The sequence below is a fragment of the Salvia splendens genome, chromosome 15 (genome assembly GCF_004379255.2).
Source record: "Salvia splendens isolate huo1 chromosome 15, SspV2, whole genome shotgun sequence".
In the NCBI taxonomy this organism is placed as follows: Eukaryota; Viridiplantae; Streptophyta; class Magnoliopsida; order Lamiales; family Lamiaceae; genus Salvia; species Salvia splendens.
Genome location: NC_056046.1, coordinates 11,574,315 through 11,596,213, shown reverse-complemented (window position 1 = coordinate 11,596,213; position 21,899 = coordinate 11,574,315). Strand labels below are relative to the sequence as shown.

The following is a 21,899-nucleotide window of genomic DNA, read 5'->3' as shown; positions in this document are numbered from 1 at the left end:
CCCAACATGTCAGAGGTATCCTTGTGCCGGGAAGGTGGCCACCTTCCTCGGTCACCTGCTCTGCCCAACATGCAGAGGGAGCTTGTGTACACTAGTCCGAGTGGGGACACCACCCTCACTGGGACCCGAATTCGACTTATATCATCATTCATAATTCACTTGGCCGTAGCCAACAGATAGGCATCATACACAAAAACATTTATGGCAAGACAACATCTTTAAAAATCACGAACATGTGTTCAAGTTTTCATAAAATACAATTTGTATTTTTAGTATAAGAAAGCTCACCTCGACTGCTTAAAACCCCTTAACTTGAATTTTCCTGACTCCACCCTTAACTCACGGAGATAACCTTTTGAAAACAAATAACGTACTAATAAGACTCGAGAAATTCACATACTTATAGGAATGCATGCTCCTACTTTATTTCTTTTATCATTTGTTCACCGTCAGAAGAATTTTAGAAACTTGCATATTAATTAAATTGGGAAATTTAATTAATAGCACTTCTTTATTAAACTTAATTATTTATGTGATTTGAGAACGTCGTCTCCCTCTTTCTTTCCATTTCCTTAGCGGCCGCCCGAGGCGTCGCGGGGCGATGCCGGTCGGCCCTTAGCAATTCCAACTTTAACATCTTCCATCTTTGAAAATTTAATACTTTTTTTCGGGAATTATTTAAATGAGCTCCAACTCAATTCCTTATTTAATTTTACTCCAAAAATATTAAATTTCCAAGTCTACTAGTTTAATTAGGTAGCCCCAAATCCACCAAAATCTCTCGGCCCAAAGTAAATTAATTATTAGGCCCAAAATCCTTAAATCCAAATTCCTTCATTTAAAAGGGACAAGCCCAATTTCTTTATTCTTCCATTGGACTCTCTTTTTCTTTTAATCCAAAGTGGCCCAATCCTAAAGTCAATGAGTCAAATACCACTTCCACTCCCATCGGTACTTCTCCAGAATGTTTCCCCAAATTTCTTCTTCCTTTCTCCTTCATTAATTTAATTCGAGATCCCCAATTTGGGAAGAGCAACCCCACGCCTCCCCCTCATGCCTCTCTCTCTTCTCTCCCTTCTCTCCTTTCTCTCCCTCTTCTCCCTCTTCCCTCAGCCTCACGCTGCTGCCGTCTTCTCTCTCTGGATTCGCCGCCGTCACCGCTGCGGATCCGCCCCAGCCGCCGTCGCGGGTCCGCCCCAGCCGCCATCGCCGAGGATCTCCCCCCCCTCCAGCCGCCGACGCCGATTTCCGAGAGGTAGGGTGGTTGTTTTTTTGTTCATCCACTTCTTTCTTTTCATTTGTGGTTTATAAAGATTATATTTTTGATGGTGTAACTTTGTAAATTCAAAATTTCAGATTCTAAAGAACGAAAATAGTGACGAATTTTTGGAGCGCGTCAGCGACGGAGGGCCGAGCTTGCTGCCGGAAATTCTCCGGCAGATTTACATATTTCTTCAAGATAAGCTCCTATAATTATTTGAGAATATGCCATTTTATGCTTATATGTGTCATAGCAACTATGTTCTTGATTGGTCTACTTGCAACATTGAAAAAAAAACTGTGGCTATGTTCTTGATTAGCTAGTTCTTCAAGACTAAGTTTGCCTACAGGAACGGTTTTAATATGTGGATAAGTGAGTTGTGGTACTTACTTTTGTTTGATTGTGAAAGAGAAATGTTGAATTTGCGCTTCCGTGTGATTGTGAAAAAAAAAGCAGCTAGATTTGCTTCCTCCTCTTGCTCAGCTTTGTTGTGAGATTGATGTGGAGTAAAAGTTTATGTGGGGTTTGTGAAGGGAAATTAGGATATCTGGTGTGTGTGTGTATGGTGAAAGAAAGTGATTTGCGTAAATGTTCTTATACATAAAAGATGGCAAGTAACTTATCTTGCAAGAATAAGTTGCAAGTGGCTTTCCTTACATTATTCAATATGATGATTTTTACTGCAAATCTTTTAATGCAGCATTAAATGCTGTGTTAAAACCTCTGAATCTGCCCTCCCCTTTTGAGAAAATTATTTTATTTTTTTATTATTTATTTTTATTTATTTATTTTTTTGTAAATATTTGATTATTTAATTATTTACTGGTTTATTTAATTTGGTGTAGGTATACTCGGTTCCTGTTCGTGGCTATTCGTGTTGAAGTACCCACTTCCATACGATGTATAAATTAAATTTTGTTGGACTTTTGTTGGTTGTATCGGACAACAAGATTTTAAATTTTTGGATCTTATTTATTTATTTAAATTTATTATAATCATATAGGTGTAATATATTTACATGTTCTATTTACTTGCCTATCGTCAAAACAAACAACGACGACAATCTATCGTGGCTCGGATTTAATCGCACAAAAGTTACTTATTTAGATAATTGAGCTATTAATATTGATTATAATAATATCGGCTTAGCGGGTCGTTACATTCTACCCCTCTTAAAAGAAATTTCGTCCCGAAATTTAGGATGTATTTAGACAAAAAGCTTGGGATATTTCTCGTTCATTTTCTCTTCTAGCTCCCATGTTGCTTCTTCTTGTCCGTGGTTTTTCCACAAAACCTTCAGTGTAGTAATCGACTTGTTCTGAAGTGCTGCACCTTTCGGTCTAGTATTTCTACCGGCTTTTCTTCGTAACTCAGGTTAGGCTCTAGGGCGATTTCCTCGTGGCGAATCACATATTTTGGGTCGAACACGTACCTTCAAAGTTGGGAGACGTGGGATACGTTGTGTACGTTCCCAAAGTTGAGTGGTAATGCCAAGCGATATGCTATTGGGCCCACTTCTTCCAGAATTTCATAGGGTCCAATAAATCGTGGTTTCAGCTTTCCCTTGAGTCGAAATCTAGTTATTCCTTTGAAAGGGGATACTTTCAAAAAGACCTTCTCTCCGATGTTAGATTTCAATTCGGTTCGACGTTCATCTGCATAGGATTTTTGCCGGTCTCGCGCTTTCTTGAGGGTCTCACGCGAGGAAATATAGAGTTGATCTAACCGTTTTAACTTTGATAGGAACTGAATTTGGGATTCCAAGAGAAATATTCGAATCGTTCTTGCTTTGTGTAGGCTCCAAGGTAACCATGAAAATAACACGATTATAATTATTTCAATTACATGAGTGTTTGGGTCACCACAAACTTTCTCCAGTAGCTTGCAACAAAGGTTTTCATGAAGTGCAAAGACTAGGCTCAATTTGGCTCATTATGCTCACTTCCAGAAAGGAAAAGATACAATTTCAAAGGGCTTGAGCTATACCCATAGAGCTTGGGAATTTTATTGTTGGAAGAGCTTGCTAGATGGAATAAATTGCAAAAGTGGGGTATGATGAATAGAATGCAGATGTCAATAATAAGTTGCCAATAAATTAATCAAAATGAACAGTGAAGTAGAAAAGTTTCCAGTATCTCCAGATGATAACATGAAGACCTGAGATGGTGGGTTACAAATGGATTTGAAAATAATAGGAAAAACAAACAATCGTAATTTGCTCGACAACACTGTGATAGAAGATCATATCAAGGAAATTTTAGAGTTTGTAAGCAATTCAGGGAAACTAACTAATAAAGAGGGCAACAAGAGGAAATTAGCCAAGGGAGAAGCAATATGCTGGCTTTAACATGGAGCTTGCAGAAAAGCTCAAATCAAGAGACAACAGTCATATTTGAATTCAGAAGATGAGAGTACTCATGTAAAACAAAGAGCTTGTCAATAAGTATGTCTGAAAACACAAAGGGTCAAATTAAAAGGTTTAAGGTCTCAACAGATGGTTGTTCCTATATAGTAAGACTGAAAATGATTGGTCTCAAGCGGATTTGAGAAAGAAGAATAACAAGGAACTACCCTTTTGAGTCAACAACATCGTGATACTATATCACGTTAATGAATTCACAAAGTTTATAACCAAATCACGGAAATTAACTAGTAAAGAAGACAACCAGAGCAAACTAGTTTGGGAAGAGAGCAAATTACTTTAGACTTGGAGTTGCTAAAGAGCTCAAAGCATGATGGAATAATTATAGTGGGATTAAGAAGAGGTGACTATTCTGTATAAATTAATGAGTGTCAGCAAGCACATTTGAAAACACTAAAGGTCTACTAATGATCTTTGAAGAATATATTCTCATTGAAGAGACAATAGTTTAGAGAAACATGTTCATTCTGAAGGCTATAAATAAAGCAGCTCCTAGTATAAGAGTTTGGTGGCAAGAATTCAGAGAGTCAACGTATTGCTTTTATACAGAACGAGTAAAGAAGGACCGTAGTCACTGGTGGTTATCAGAAAACATGAGGGAGCAAGCTCAAAACTGAAAGTGATTCACAACCTTGACATAGAAGAGGGAAAATAATGGCACATTACCTTGCAAAAGAAGACATTTAATATCTTAATTCAACAAAAAGTATTCTGATCAAGGGGGTGCGAGAAAATGAAATTCATGGGAATCCAAGTAAGCGTTGCTGATGAATCTTCTTGGTTAACTACAATGGTGATACTCCCTTGTTTAATTCCTTATAGAGGATGGTAAATGAGTTATGGGAAACTTTCGTCACAAGCTACTTTCACCTTACGATCACGTCAGATGACCATATGTGGAGATTATGACTCCTTGGTACTCTCGGTTCGTCAGAACTGTCATCCTCGTAACACGCCGTTTCTGTTTACTTATATTGTAGAGCTATGTTCTTTGTTCACATCGTAATCATATTCTCTTGCTATGTATGTGTGCATTGCTTAGTTGGATCAAAAGCATGATCCTTTGGAGTGATTGGATTGTCAGGAAAGACAATGGTTAACCCAGATTATTCATGTCATTGGGACGTAGAGAATGGCATCTAACCCCTACCATCTTTCTAGAAACATCGTTTTTGTTCTATGTTGGATTGCTTTTCTCGAAGTTTAATTCTTATCGCGCCCTTTTCTTTTCGTCGCTCGGGAAAGCGAGAAATGTTCATACTGTACTTCTAAGTTCGAATTCATATTGTTTTCTAGAAGGAACGCATAACTAAGTATTCTAAGTTCTTGGAAATTTCGATATCCCCATACTAGCAACATGATTCAATGACTACTCAAAAAGAGGTATCATTTCACAAACTCAAAAAGAGACATCATTTCAACAATTGGTACCATACTCGTATACTTTATACTTTCATATTTCAGTATTATTATTTTTTTTTTCATTTAGGAAAGTTACTTAATTTATTCATACATTCACAGTCTTTAGCCAAGAAAAGACATACTAACTCTTTCTTTAAGCACGCTACCAAATCAAGAAATATCAACTCTTTCTTTAAACTTGGTATTTTCATCTATTCACTCAAATTAAATGCATGAGTTATTTCTCAATTTCAAACTTTTAAACATCTCGACTTTCTTTTTCAAAAAGAGCAAGTTACCTTTTTCCTCGTTGAGTGCGATTGGTGGGAGTGCTAAGAGCATTTTCATCGATTAGACAGTTTAGTGGAACAAGGCTAGACCAAAGATTTTCAAAGAAGACTCTCGGGTTCAGAGCGAGAAAGAATGCTCTGATACCACTCTGTCACGACCGCATTTTCTAAGGATAGAAAACACGATTGATCGCGACTAGGGGAGGATTAAAGAAGCGGGGAAGAAAGGGGAAAACACAAATCGACCATAGCTATAGAAAACACGGTTGATCGCGACTAGGGGAGGATTAAAGAAGCGGGGAAAGAAATAAGGGGAAAAATAAAATCAAGCATTGGTTGCGAGACATGACTAATTAAATGTTGATACATAGAAGAAAGATACTCGATCATGAAGACTCGAGTAATTGTTTGTAAAAATTTCAAAATATCAGAGTTTTGAACAAAATAGACTTGAGTCTTTTAAAATGCACAACGGAAGCAAATGAACGCGGTTCCATGTATGAAGACATGAACCTCCGAGAGTCAAAATCTGACTGAATTAAATGTCTTGTCTCAATAGCACTTCCTCCACCACTTCGCTGCTCAACCTGCACATTTAGAAATATATGCAGGGCTGAGTACAAAAAAGTACTCAGTGAACACATTGCCGAAAATTTCACATATACATTTGAAAATATTGTCAAGCCATCATCACAGTAACACTCGGGGTGTTGTTGAAAAGACCCGAGCTTACTAAAAATATCACATTGGACTGCAGTCCCTTTTTCCTGTACTTAGCCATATCTGATCACATTGTGCCGTTGAGATGGTGTTCTCACACGGTCACCTTACATACATGTGCCGGGAAGGTGGCCACCTTCCTCGGTCACCTTCTCTGCCCAACATGTCAGAGGTATCCTTGTGCCGGGAAGGTGGCCACCTTCCTCGGTCACCTGCTCTGCCCAACATGCAGAGGGAGCTTGTGTACACTAGTCCGAGTGGGGACACCACCCTCACTGGGACCCGAATTCGACTTATATCATCATTCATAATTCACTTGGCCGTAGCCAACAGATAGGCATCATACACAAAAACATTTATGGCAAGACAACATCTTTAAAAATCACGAACATGTGTTCAAGTTTTCATAAAATACAATTTGTATTTTTAGTATAAGAAAGCTCACCTCGACTGCTTAAAACCCCTTAACTTGAATTTTCCTGACTCCACCCTTAACTCACGGAGATAACCTTTTGAAAACAAATAACGTACTAATAAGACTCGAGAAATTCACATACTTATAGGAATGCATGCTCCTACTTTATTTCTTTTATCATTTGTTCACCGTCAGAAGAATTTTAGAAACTTGCATATTAATTAAATTGGGAAATTTAATTAATAGCACTTCTTTATTAAACTTAATTATTTATGTGATTTGAGAACGTCGTCTCCCTCTTTCTTTCCATTTCCTTAGCGGCCGCCCGAGGCGTCGCGGGGCGATGCCGGTCGGCCCTTAGCAATTCCAACTTTAACATCTTCCATCTTTGAAAATTTAATACTTTTTTTCGGGAATTATTTAAATGAGCTCCAACTCAATTCCTTATTTAATTTTACTCCAAAAATATTAAATTTCCAAGTCTACTAGTTTAATTAGGTAGCCCCAAATCCACCAAAATCTCTCGGCCCAAAGTAAATTAATTATTAGGCCCAAAATCCTTAAATCCAAATTCCTTCATTTAAAAGGGACAAGCCCAATTTCTTTATTCTTCCATTGGACTCTCTTTTTCTTTTAATCCAAAGTGGCCCAATCCTAAAGTCAATGAGTCAAATACCACTTCCACTCCCATCGGTACTTCTCCAGAATGTTTCCCCAAATTTCTTCTTCCTTTCTCCTTCATTAATTTAATTCGAGATCCCCAATTTGGGAAGAGCAACCCCACGCCTCCCCCTCATGCCTCTCTCTCTTCTCTCCCTTCTCTCCTTTCTCTCCCTCTTCTCCCTCTTCCCTCAGCCTCACGCTGCTGCCGTCTTCTCTCTCTGGATTCGCCGCCGTCACCGCTGCGGATCCGCCCCAGCCGCCGTCGCGGGTCCGCCCCAGCCGCCATCGCCGAGGATCTCCCCCCCCTCCAGCCGCCGACGCCGATTTCCGAGAGGTAGGGTGGTTGTTTTTTTGTTCATCCACTTCTTTCTTTTCATTTGTGGTTTATAAAGATTATATTTTTGATGGTGTAACTTTGTAAATTCAAAATTTCAGATTCTAAAGAACGAAAATAGTGACGAATTTTTGGAGCGCGTCAGCGACGGAGGGCCGAGCTTGCTGCCGGAAATTCTCCGGCAGATTTACATATTTCTTCAAGATAAGCTCCTATAATTATTTGAGAATATGCCATTTTATGCTTATATGTGTCATAGCAACTATGTTCTTGATTGGTCTACTTGCAACATTGAAAAAAAAACTGTGGCTATGTTCTTGATTAGCTAGTTCTTCAAGACTAAGTTTGCCTACAGGAACGGTTTTAATATGTGGATAAGTGAGTTGTGGTACTTACTTTTGTTTGATTGTGAAAGAGAAATGTTGAATTTGCGCTTCCGTGTGATTGTGAAAAAAAAAGCAGCTAGATTTGCTTCCTCCTCTTGCTCAGCTTTGTTGTGAGATTGATGTGGAGTAAAAGTTTATGTGGGGTTTGTGAAGGGAAATTAGGATATCTGGTGTGTGTGTGTATGGTGAAAGAAAGTGATTTGCGTAAATGTTCTTATACATAAAAGATGGCAAGTAACTTATCTTGCAAGAATAAGTTGCAAGTGGCTTTCCTTACATTATTCAATATGATGATTTTTACTGCAAATCTTTTAATGCAGCATTAAATGCTGTGTTAAAACCTCTGAATCTGCCCTCCCCTTTTGAGAAAATTATTTTATTTTTTTATTATTTATTTTTATTTATTTATTTTTTTGTAAATATTTGATTATTTAATTATTTACTGGTTTATTTAATTTGGTGTAGGTATACTCGGTTCCTGTTCGTGGCTATTCGTGTTGAAGTACCCACTTCCATACGATGTATAAATTAAATTTTGTTGGACTTTTGTTGGATGTATCGGACAACAAGATTTTAAATTTTTGGATCTTATTTATTTATTTAAATTTATTATAATCATATAGGTGTAATATATTTACATGTTCTATTTACTTGCCTATCGTCAAAACAAACAACGACGACAATCTATCGTGGCTCGGATTTAATCGCACAAAAGTTACTTATTTAGATAATTGAGCTATTAATATTGATTATAATAATATCGGCTTAGCGGGTCGTTACATTTAATCAATATTTGATTGTGTCTAATATTTAATCAATAAGGTATGCCGACTCCAACTTAGTTTTAATTAATATTTAACAGTTTTAATCATAAATAGATCATATAACACGATTTATTCTGAAATAAATATGCATATAATGTAAGACTAATACAATTTTCGTTTATTTATTTGAAAACAATCCAAACTAACTAGAAAATTTCAACAAAAATACTACTATATAAAATTTTTAGTAGTATCAAATTTTTAGTCAACTTCATAATATATAATCACAAGCAATTATAACAACCGAACGAAGGCTAGATAGAATAGCTCTTATTTTTCCATCATGATTAATATTATTTTTCAGTACTTCTTCAATTCAGTTGAATAATATATTAAATAACAAAAGTTAATAGTTTTAATCAATATTTATAGTTTCTATGAATTAATAGTTTTAATTAAAAATATTTATTGATATTTAAAAATTTAAATTTAAAATTTGATTTTATAAAGTCAAATCTAATATTGAAATAAAGAAACAAAGTGAAGGATGGCAAAAGGGAAGAAAAATGATAATTTTAAAATAATATCAGATTTAGTACATTACTGAAATAATATCATATTTAAAATGTTAAAAGTGTAAAAAGACCAAATTGCTCAAATGCTCAAAAGGGTATTTTCGTATAAAAAATGGCAAAAGGACCAAATTTGAGATAAATCCTTAGTCTAGAGATGTCTGACGATATTTTAAAGTCCAGGGACTATCCCTTTTCGTATCAAAAAATGGCAAAAGGACTAAATTTGAGATAAATCCTTAGTCTAGAGATGTCTGGCGATATTTTTAAAGTCCAGGGACTATAAGCGAGATAAACTCATAATCCAGAGACCATTTTTATAGTTCACTCTTTATTGAATGTGAATGCGGTGCTGTAGTAAAAAAAGACAATGTTAACAAATGAACTTCCAATAAAACATGTCAACTTTTGTTGGCCATAAATTTTAACTTCAACCCTTATGGAAAACATACTATATAAATGAGATATTGGTCCCTAAAACCACAAACTTTGGTTAAAATTTGGTATTTTCCACGAACTTTAAAATTGGTGTAGAATATCACAAACTTTGCAATTTGTTTGATATTTCCCAAACTGACCCAAATAAGATATTTTCATCAAAATCCTATTTTACGTGGGCAACTGTGATACGTTTTATGATATTTTAAATCACTTTTTAAGTTCATAACAATATGATAAAATGTCACGTAAAAAACACATTGATTTAATTGAATCAAATATGATAAAAAAAAGCCTCGTAAGTTAGTCAAATATGGTAATAGACATGCCGTGGGAAATAACAAACAAAGTGCAATGTTTTTGATATTCTAGACTAATTTTAAAGTTCGTGGGAAATACCAAATTCTGAGCAAAGTTCATGGTTTTGGGGACCAATATCCATATATAAATATATGTTATGTCTATAATAATTGTAAATTCGGATTTAAAATTTACCACACAAATAAAATAAAATAAATTATAAATTTTGAACTATTTCTACTCCATACATATTAAAAAAAATAGAAACATTTGAAACGGTACGTGTTTTAATGCACAATTGGTAAAGTAAATGAGAAGAATTGGTAAAGTATGAGAGGGGAAAGGAAAAATAAGTAAAGTACTAAGACAGAGGAAGAGAAAAAGTAGTGAAAGTAGAGTTAGTGGATGTGGTCCATGTCCTAAAATAGAAAGATTCTAAAGTTTCTATTTTAAAGAACGACCCAAAATGAAAATAGTTTCTATTTTTAAAAACGGATTGAGTATTTCATTGCAGCAAAAAAGGCGATTCCGTAAAAAAAGATGGAATTCCTTATTCCGTTGTAGTCTATCAATGTTTTTAAATGGGCTCTCTTCACAAAGTTTATGGGGCCTTTGGGCTGGTGACATACTTGGATTTTACATAGTTTTAGATAGTGGTTTTGTATGAATTTGATCATATTTTATCTATTATTGGGCGTGGTCATATCTACTTCTCCATTATGTTGGTATGTTGACCATTTTGTTAAGAATGAGTAGAAAAAAGTACAAAATATGTGGACGTGCAACAATCTTGGTTTAAGACAATTTTTACTGGAGATTTTGAAGTCCAATCAGCCCCTAATGCATATCAATCTCTTTGTCTTTGAAAGAGCTTCGCGTGGGTATCTCGTACGCCTCAATCGGAGTTCGGTAGAAGAAGTTATCGTCGTTATAAGAACGTTGCGCTGTCCAAAAACTTTCACGCGGCCGGGTGAATTATTACCCTGTAAATTCACCCGGCCGGGTACGGTAATTCTGCGCTGAAAGAGTCAGAAAGGGGTTGAAAATCTTCACGCGGCCGGGTGAATTTACAGTGTATTAATTCACGCGGCCGAGTGCACTGTTTTGGTGAATTACTTTGCAGAAAACACGATTTTTGAGAAAAGAAAAGGAAGAAAAGGCTAGGGTTAAGGATTATTCTACACCTACCGCCTCCAACACTAACACACACTCCCAAGAACACCTTTGGGAGAGGGAATTGAAGATTGAACACTTCCAATCGGAAGATTGAAGTTGTCATTCCATAGATTCATTCTCATAGAAGTATCTTAATCTTTTCTTTATGGATTTCATAGAATCTTTTGTTTCAAACATGGTTTTTATGAAGAACATGAGTAGCTAAACATTTATTGTAGAATTCTTGGTGATGATGCACTAATTTCATAGTTTGTATCCAATTGATTTTGTTCTTACCTTGCTCTTGTAGTTATTTGATTATCCTTGGGTTTATTTCTTTCAATTGCTTGATCACCACTTGATTGTGTAGGATTAATTAGATTAATCGAGGGATGAAATAATTAATCTGGAAATAAGAATAATTCACACCTTAATACAATTGAACTCGGGAGAGTTGAGGTTTTGAGTGAGGTCTTTGGCCTTTTCGAGCTTTTGGGAGTTAGGGGTTTAGGATTAGAAGGAGACTTCAATCCTAGCACCTAATCTACAGGTTTCTCACATCGGGAGGGGGTTTAATCTATAATTGTGGTCGACTTAATAACTCTAGGGATACCAAAAGGTAATGCAATTTGATTGGATAAGAGCTTGGAATTGTGCATCGAATACTTGAGTTCTACAATTTTCTCCATATTATCTTCCCACTTCGTGCTTACTTGTTTTCACTTGTTACTTGCTTTTTATATACTTTCAGTAGTGTTAGAACAAACCAAACTTTTTCCGATTGTCTAGATAGTAGTTAATGTTTGTTCGTGGTAGTTAAGTTGATACAAATTTGTCTCTGTGGGATACGATACTCTTGCTTGCTAATTGCTATACTAGCCTCGTACACTTGCGGGTATCACTTGTGTTAAAATAAGTCGAGTACAAGTTAAGAGAATGGACCCTATTGAGAATACATCAGTTAAATATAGAGTGAAAAAGATATATACTAAATTACTAACAGACTCTATAGGTTGCGTTAGTGTGTTAACTAATTTACAGTAATAACTAATAACTTTCAATTCTGTGTATTAAAATTATCAACACAAAAACATAATTATATCAATAAAACATGTAAATTTAAATATCAACACAAAGACATAAGTTTATCAACACTGGAAAATTGATAAATTTATGTCTTTGTGTTGATATTTTTAACATACAAAATTGATATTAGTTATTACTGTAACTTAGTTAGTATTTGCTCACACACTTAGACCCCTGTACTAATAAATTTATAATTATGTCGAGTGTATGCATACCTTGTTGTTACTGGAAAAACAAAGAAGATAATCTCAAAATGAGAAATCGAAAAAAGAAAAAGAAAAAGGAGATGAAGATGACAATTGATATACCTATTAATGTCACTTATATTCGAATGACCAAATCTTGAATGATTTGATCACGTACTACAACAATCAATTTCTAGATTGTTTTTTTTTTAATTTATAAATTAGAAGTAATTGTTTATTTTTTTATATGACTTCTTTTTTTTTCTTGTAAAAAGTCATCAATAATAAATCTCTATTTAGTCTGTAATGACCGAATACATGTACTTGAACGTGCAAATTGACAGAAAATGGTCGTCAATAATTAGGAAGTACATTGTTAAAACTTAAAAGCTAAGTGGTCTTGTTCATAAGAGCCAAGGATGAGAGAAGTGATGAAATTCCAATGGTAAAGAGAGCAATGAGGAGGAATATATTCGGAAAATAAGCATTGTTAATCATTGTTAAATTACACTGATCACTGATCATATATATGTGATTGCTAGTTACACCTCATATAATATAGAGTTGATTTGGACATGTGAATCTATGATTATTGGATTTTGGGAGTTTGGAAATATCAATCTTCTTGTAACAGTTAGAAGAATACTTTCTTTTGAGGATTCTTAGGCCAACCGTATTTGATGATATTGTATCCACCTTTAGAGATCCAGACAATATTATTTGAGATGGACTGTCAAACTAATTTAGCCCATGAACTCTATAAATTTTTTTAATTTTTTTTGTTTAAAATGCATTTAAAAAATTAAAACTATAAACAATATGATGTGGTTTTTCAAACTTCAGGTAAAATAATGCTCAAAAATTAAATCCGACCTTACAAGCCCTTGATGAGATAATTAATGATCACAAATTATATTGTGATATTCCAACCTCCTGGTGAGATGATGCCAGAAGTGTGACATTCAAAAATCAAATGTGATCATTCGAGGTACAGATAATGATCTACTAGTAGCCATATGATATGATGATACCAAAATGGCTTCAACTTATTTTCTTTTTATAAATTTACAAATATTCACATAACAGTAAAAAAAAGAAAAGTAAATAGCTTATAAATCATGATGTAAAGTGATTATCCGTCGAATAGCCTTATAAATCATGACATAAAGCAGTTATTTGTCGAATTTCGATGAATCAGGCATTGGTTGTTTACTCAACATTTCAAAAATCACATTTTTGGTCAATAAGGCCCAAAAATCACAAATTCAAACACGCTTTTTACCATCATGTCCTTAAGGCCTGAAAGGGTATAAATGTCAAAGTACACGACAAAAGTTCAATATAAAATACCATCAATTAAAGTTCAATAACAAATATCTTACTAACATATTAAGCTCATTAACATGAGGTACTCACATGACATCCTTAGAAGGAGTATTTTGCATATAGAAATTAAAATAAGATAAATACTAGTAATTGTTTAATTTTGTTTAAAAAAATCATTACACTTATAAAATTAAAATATAACCTCTAAATTTTTCATAACATTGTAACCTCATCAACATGAGAGTGACATTTTCTACCTATCATTTTTTTTAGTTCACTCTTGGAATTTTTTATATCACATTTTGTATTGTTATACTAATACTCCCTTCGACCCAAAAAAAAAATAAAACATTTGGGATGATACGAGAATTAATGCATAATTGGTAAAGTAAGAAAGACGAGGAGAAGAATAGTTAAAATTGTGTTAGTGAATAGTGGGACCCATATTGTTGTTAGTGTTTAATGGTGGGTACTAGTCGTGTAAGTTGTAAATAAATTGATGTGTATGAATAATAAATTAGGGGGAGCATTCCATAAATGGAAATGAGATAATTTTGTGGGACGGATAAAAAAGAAAAGTGTCCTTATTTTTATAAGACGGGGGAGTAATATAACTAATAGTAAAACTAATTTGAAATATAATTCAATTAAATTTAAAATTTAGGAGTTTTACGTACGTATACAATATACGTATATTTATCTTTATTCTTGTTTAAAAATATAAAAATATATTTGTAAGAAAACATACATTAAATTGATGGTAAAAGAACGCAGGGAAAAGAAAAGGAATTGTCAACATTTATTTTGAAGATTTTAATATGAGAATAATTGCATATATGGGCCCTGTAAAGCTTAATTACCACCCATTTACCCTTACAAACAAATAAATAGGCAATTTCCAATCAAATATTCAATTGTATCTGTTAGATTACATGTTTTAAAAAAATTCATATATTCGATTTAATATTCGCAAATACCGTAACGAATTAAATAGGCGTAGCAAAAAAAAAATTATACCACTGATTCTAAATATGCACTTCCTTTAAAAAAAATACATATTATGTAAAAATTATATTCGAGTCAATTCATTTGTTCATAAATAAAAAAAAAGAGTCTAACCAACGGGTCGTAGCGCAATTGGCAGCACGGAGTTGTGGTGACCTTGAAGTCATGGATTCAAATCCCGCCACCTGTAACTCGCAAACTTGGTCGAGCAAGATTAGTCGGATTTCGTTAAAGACATGTCGGATACACATGTAATCAAACCAATAAAAAAAAGAGAGCATAGGTGTTATTTTCTGCCGCGCCACTTATAGATATGTCCAAATTAAGTTATTTACACTAGGAATTAATTAATTGAAAACAACAGTTTTTGAACGCATCATTAATTACGAATAAAAGTTTCCATATCAGTAGTTACCAAGATAAAACGACAAAATGGACAGGTACGCGTTACGCGTCTTTATCGATTTGAAGTTAACCTTATCTTTATTTACGAGTTAGGCCCAACTTTTAAAACTTTAACAATAAAACCAAATGTTAATTGTAATTTGTACATACTAGTATTTAGACCTATTCAAAATTTTGCGCTGGATCGATAGTTAAGATGTAAATATTCAGGTGGAGTTCAAATCAAAATTGATAAATAAATTAGAGACTTACAGTCGGTTGATATGCAAGTAAAAAAAAGAATTACAAGAAAATAGTTTGAAGACTATATATTCAAAAAGTCAAGTATACAGTAAAAAAGTGCAATTTAAATTTTGTTTAATACTAGTATTTTGATAGTATTAATTTATGCCTGTTTCTTTTTTTTTTCAAATTTGCAATGAAAAAAAAAATTGTTTAAATTTCGATTTGTTCAGGTTTTTCGTAACATATATTCATATATTGGTTGCACTTGCAAAGATACGTAATTTTTTTTGGCCAGATAAAAATATCTTAATGTTGCTTATATGTATTGATTAAATAGATGGAGTGGTACGTCTTCCACAAAGTCAAATTGAACATAGAGAGTTATTGCTGAGCAAAAACTTAAACACAATTAGGGTTTGCAGTTGTGAGGACATGTGCAGCAGATAAAATTTTGTTCAATTATTTAAGGATACGACGAAAATAAACATACATGAATTATGATATGATGAAGTAGATAGGTGGACAGCTATGTGGTCTTGTTGGTAAGAGCCAAAGATGAGAGAATGGAGGAAAGTCCAGTGGAAAGAAATGCCAAGAGAAGGAATATTGTGGGGATATAAGCCCTATTGAAGAAGTCGTCGAATTTGGAGACGATTGGGGCAAACACTGTGATTCCAAGATACAATTCATATGCATTCTCTAAATCATCCATCTTTGCCTTCAGCTCTACTGTTGCACCAAATGCAGCACCCACCCCTGTTGCCACTAGTGCTAATATCACCTACATATTATTTGATATTTAATTGATAAACACAACAAAATTGTTCATAATTTATTTATGTGTATATAACCTTATCTCCAATAAACTCATAGACAAGAATTTTGGGATCATTAAGGAGCATTCCTGATCTCACTTGCTGCAAGGAAGAAATCAGGTGCATGAAGGTGTAGGACAATCCTATCACACCAGTAGCAAGTGCATACCTGCAAATTAACAACCATATTAGTATTTGATTCTAGCTTTACAAATCTATAAGTATGTAGTACTAATAAAGAAAGAACTGACCGGTAGGCGTAAAAATCGTTGAAGTGAACGGTGGTGGTGGAGTCGCCAACTCTGATTGTGGTGGAATTTGAAGCTAAGAGGCTCACTGACAATACCAGAAATACTAAGGTGATCATCCTCATAATTATGGCTATTCGCGCCATTGATAGCAGTGGCGGTGGAGGTGGAGGAGGAGGAGGAGCGGGCGTCTGTGGTGGCGGTGTTTGAGGGGCCTCATTGGCTTCTGTTGACAGACTTGTACGAGCCATACTTGCCAATTGCTAGTTTATCTTAACATATTAATATGTATATGGTGTCAATCACACCTTTTATATGTAACATGTAAGTGATTTTAAATTATACCCTATTCCATAAAATAGAGAATTTGGAAATGACATGTGTATTAAAATTGAAAATTTGGAAACGAAACATGAGTTTTAACGCAAAATTAGTTAAATATAAAAGAGGTAAAAACTTAAATTAGTTAAATATAAAAGAGGTAAAAAGAAAAAAAAAAGTGTTTGTCTTATTAATGAAAATTGAACTTACTTCCATACAAGAAAACTTTACAAATAAAAAGAACAGACTTATTTTTGGGAACGAATCAATATAGCAAAAGTGGCCTACTCTTTGGAATGGATGGAAAATACTACTATATTGATAATTTTGAAATCAAGAAAATTTACTACGAATTCATCACTTAGCTGGAAATATTTCTAGTCCTTGGATTTACTGAAAAACAAGATAATTTTAGTGTGGTATTTGATATGATAGGTTAAAAATATGACCTTTTAAATGATAATTTTAGTGTGGTATTTGATAATTTGTTTTATGATGTTATCATTATTGAAAGAGATGTTCAGAAAATGATGATGACACATCGATTGTTTTGTGATGTACATTGACCTTTTGATACAGCTAATTTCCTAGCTAGCATGCATGAAATTCTTCATTTCCTTTGGATACATCTAATGTTTAAGCAATTTGAAGGTATTTGAAAAGGTATTTCCCAATAACGTGCGAGTATAATCAAACCTGCTATTTGAAAAGGTATTACGTTGAAGTATTCGTCCAGATTAAGTTACTCGGTAATTTATTATTCATGGATGAAAACAACACATTCTGTATGCATCATTAACTACGAGTACAAGTTTCCGAACCAGTAACTACCAAGATAAACGACAAATTTGGACTTATAATCGTGGCTTATATTACAACTAACGCACAATTGTTTTATTAACTAACAACTTTGTAATAGTTGGAAAGTGGAGACCAAGTGCGGATTTTTTTTCCCTTGAAGGAAGCATTTATGATGATAATTACTCCATATTGATAGGTGAGAAACTATTTAAATTACATGCAAGTATCATTAATTATTTTTGTAAATTTATTTGTATTCTACCATCTCAGAAATTTTTATTGTTGCAATAAATAATAAAAGTGTCATTAAATGGAAATTTAATACTATATCATTTTATTCATTTATCACCAGAGTTACTTTTTAGTTGAAAAATAAAAATGATAATAACTTCTACTAATGTAAAATATAAATCCTAATTAAAAAATGTTAACTAAAATAAAACTAAAGTGAAATAAAGCCTAAACAAATTATGTATCGATTAAGAAATAGTTAACCCTAGTTAGCAGATTAAAAATAGCATAACTTTTGACATGGTGATTTTTTTGCCCAAATTTACAGTAGTTACAAATACACCCTTCTTCCCATCATAAGCGATGCGCTTCCTTTTTGCACTTGTTTTGGAAATATGATACATATAAAATAGTTAAAATGAAGAGAATGTAAAGTAAGACAAAGAATAATATAGAGAAGACAAGTAGTAACTATCAAAATTCAAAACTAACTTGCTTAGCCTCCAAATCAAATAACCTTAATTCCCTTAGGCTCTTTTTATCATAGATCAGTCTTTGGTCCACTTGCATGTAATTAAATTAATGTTTCTTGGATTGCTTAATCTCCGTCTTAAGTGAGCCTCTTGCATTCTTCTTAAGTCAACATCTCTTGATCTAATCCATTCAATTTATCCTTGAACTTCTTGGCTTGACTTCTAGTGATCAGCGGTCCAACATGCATTGTAATTTACGATCCTTGAGTTGCATCAAATTTGACCTTTTTGTTGACGATCTTTCCTATTATTGTATATTGCTTGGTGAGGATGTAATCAAATGCAAACTCTAAATATTGTACAAACTCCAAACTATGATTTGGACAGTTAGAAAATGTCAACATATGACCAAATAATAGCAACAAAAAATGTCAACACAGTATCAACGGTTGATTTTGTGTAGACACTGTCTTGACATTTTCTAACGGTCCAGATCATAGTTTGGAGTTTATACAATATTTAGAGTTTGCATTTTATCATTACCCTGACTTGGTGTTTGTAATTGATCTATCGACCGTGAGACTGATCACCTCTACTTGTAAAACAGGTCTTAGTCAGATATTGAACCCCAGTGGTTCTGATAACAAATTAAAAAAGTGTTTGCAAGTATACGTTTTGCATTCGAGAAATGATGAATATATAGATATGCTTGAATAATAGGAGTAGTAGTGTGTGATACACAATATAGAGTGATGGTTAAAAGTGTGATCTTAGTTTGTTAGATAGAGCGAGGGATGAATGAAGAGATGAAATCCAGCATGCAATGCTTCCAGCTAGGAGAAATGCCGCCGCAATATATGACACCGACAAGAAACTCTCCACTTCATCCCTCCACGCATATTTCTTCATATCCATCGTCGCTCCGAACACCGCCCCGGCCGCCGTTGTCACCACCAACGCCACAACCTATATTCACGCGCGCGCGCGCCAATCAAAATTACTCATTCAACATAGTTATCCCTCTAAAAAAACTACTACTACTACTAGTAATTAATGTTGTACCTTGTCCGCATACAAATCAAACTTAAGGAAGGCGTAGCTATTTATGAGATGCTTCTTCCTCATCATATAGTGAATTGAGAATGGAACTTGAAGCACCGTGTACCCAAATCCAATCAACGCTACCCAGAAACCGTACCTGAATAATATTTCAATCCATTTTTTAAATTTAAATCAAAGCCGTTCTAACAAATAATGAAGATTTACTCTACGCAAAATATAAAAAAAATGATGTGTGTGTGTGAGAGAGAGAGAGAGAGACTTATAAGAGCGAAAATCCTTGTATGTGTAGACATAGCCAGTGTCAATCTTGGCATCATTGGTCTGAAAAACTGCAATTGCTACTATGAAAGAAATCATGGCACCAATTCTTGCACTCAACGTCGTAATTGCAAACCTTGAACCCTTTTCTTCAGACTCACCATTATTATAGTCTTGAGGTTGAGGGTAAGACATTAATTATATCTCAACTACAATTTTCTTTGCTGATTCACTTCAACAGCTATGTGCGCGGATTATATATAGAAAGGATTATGGAAACACTCTTTATATGTGTGACTGATTCACTACACGACAAAATATTATTGCAACTAGCTAGGGTTTTGTATCATCATCATCATCTTCTTCTATAATTAAATAGTTGAAAATATACAATGCTCCACACTCCACAGTGGATACGAATTCTCTAAGCTAGACTACTAGACGCGTTAATAAGTAGCGGTGCCCCACACATTTCACAAAAAATAATTCACTTAGACATCCATCGATATGACAAATTGTCATTTTTGGCAAGATGATTGGAGGGAAAAGGAATAAACACCATTTCTTTTGTTATTAATATATACTCTCCACCAACTGCCAATAATCTTGATAGTAACATTGTAAAATTTTATTAAATGTATTAAAAAAAAGTGATTCGACTATTATAAATAAATACTAAGATCAATCTCATTAAATAAATAAATAAATTTATCAAAAAATAGAAGAATTTTTTTTATAAATAAAATGGGCCAAAATAATAAAAAAAAATCACGATTATTGGTAGTGGATCGAGTCCACATGCATGAGATATGTTTAAATATTTTTGACTCGATTTGGGGGTGTGGCCATAAATTTTATCAATTGTACATATATCGTATGAAATTGAGAAAAATATTTGAAAGAAAAGGAATTTGATGAGACGGCCTGTTTGCCGTTGACGATTAGTGCGATGTAAATGCATCACCATCTGGCAAACGCTAGACGCATCTGTAGAAAAAACAATAAATTAGTGAATTAAGTTAGTCATACCATTTTCTTCAGTAAAATCTCAAACGATGTAAAAGTTAATTTATAAATTGTGATTCATTTCTTATGAATATCATTACGCACAATAAACACAAATGAAATCCAATACGAGCCCCTCATGGAGCTGTATTTTGATTTGTTTAGACGGTTTAATCGTATACTATACAAAGATATAAATGTTTTGATTTATATATACTACACTTGTTTATTCACGTGTTTAAAGTTAGAGGGGAATATTGAGCAAATTGTCAGAAAAATAATGAGATATGCTTAAATTTTAGTTAATTTCATAATTTTGAACTCGAATTTGGAGAAAATCATGTCTGATGTCGTAGCCAAAAAATAACTTCGACAGAACATTCGGCCACTTAAACAATATTGATTTGTATATTAAAATAAATCACTAAAAAAACCATGAACTTTTAGCCGGTCCTACAAGTTTCAAAATTTTCTTCTAATAATGACTTATATTTCTGCAATTATCTCATGAAAAAAAGATTATATAGCCTACATGTCTTAAATGAATGACATAATATATTCATGTCATGTCTAAATTTTAACGGTGCGAATGACTAGGTAGCTCAATGGTATGTTGTTTTAGTGGGTAAATTTAAAAATAAAAAAAAAATTGCTTATCATTTTCCAACGTCTCAACCTCTCTAATCAACGTACTGAATGAATCATTCAATTAGTTCGAATAAAATAAAAAATGATGAAGAAATTGTTTAAATAGATCAGTCCAATGGTTTTTATTTTGCGGAATTAAGCAACTTTTTGGTCGAATACATCATATAGGACAAGAGACTGATTTTCACAAGGAGCCATACAATTAATTGTACACCTCATTGCATGTGACAAAATGGTTACTATTCCACTACAATTTAAACCAATCACTCGTATCGTATATACCGTATGCAATAATATATTGCATACCTCGATATATTGTAACGTGACAACACATATTTCCAATTTCCAAACAGAAAAAGTGTATCGATTTTATCGTTTCGAACATTCTGTTCCGTTGCAACAACATTTTCCTTGACATCAAATTTAATGTAATGGTGGTCAACGGAGTTAACTATAGATTAATTAAATTTAGTAGCTGTAGTTAGATAAAGGAAAGCGCAAAATAACCCCTTGATATAATTGAAAGAAAATTTTGAAGCAAGAAAAGAAACGCTATATAATAATAATAATAATAATAATAATAATAATAATAATAATAATAATAATAATAATAATACTGAATAAAATAAAATTTTCATAAAATGCTCATTAAATTATACTATATCTGTTCATAAAGCAGTTAGT

General features: G+C 33.5%; 1 protein-coding gene and 1 long non-coding RNA gene across 3 annotated transcripts; one reads left to right on the top strand and one right to left on the bottom strand.

Moving 5' to 3' along the window:
• The first annotated feature begins 6,897 nt into the window (after positions 1-6,897).
• Positions 6,898-8,523, top strand: LOC121767560. Its single transcript, XR_006043136.1, has 2 exons — positions 6,898-7,506; positions 7,608-8,523. It is a non-coding gene; the product is annotated as an uncharacterized LOC121767560 (long non-coding RNA).
• A 10,392-nt stretch (positions 8,524-18,915) lies between these two features.
• Positions 18,916-19,827, bottom strand: LOC121768154 (CASP-like protein PIMP1). 2 transcript variants are annotated; one of them, XM_042164533.1, is made up of 4 exons: positions 19,724-19,827; positions 19,564-19,642; positions 19,305-19,440; positions 18,916-19,208 (listed from the first exon to the last, which is right to left on the bottom strand). In XM_042164533.1, exons 1-4 carry the CDS (start codon positions 19,755-19,757, stop codon positions 18,999-19,001), a joined length of 459 nt encoding a protein of 152 aa, XP_042020467.1. In that variant the 5' UTR covers positions 19,758-19,827; the 3' UTR covers positions 18,916-18,998. The 2 variants fall into 2 exon arrangements, with proteins under 2 accessions (XP_042020467.1, XP_042020466.1); XM_042164532.1 differs by having other exon boundaries at positions 19,564-19,785.
• Between the last annotated feature and the right edge of the window lie 2,072 nt (positions 19,828-21,899).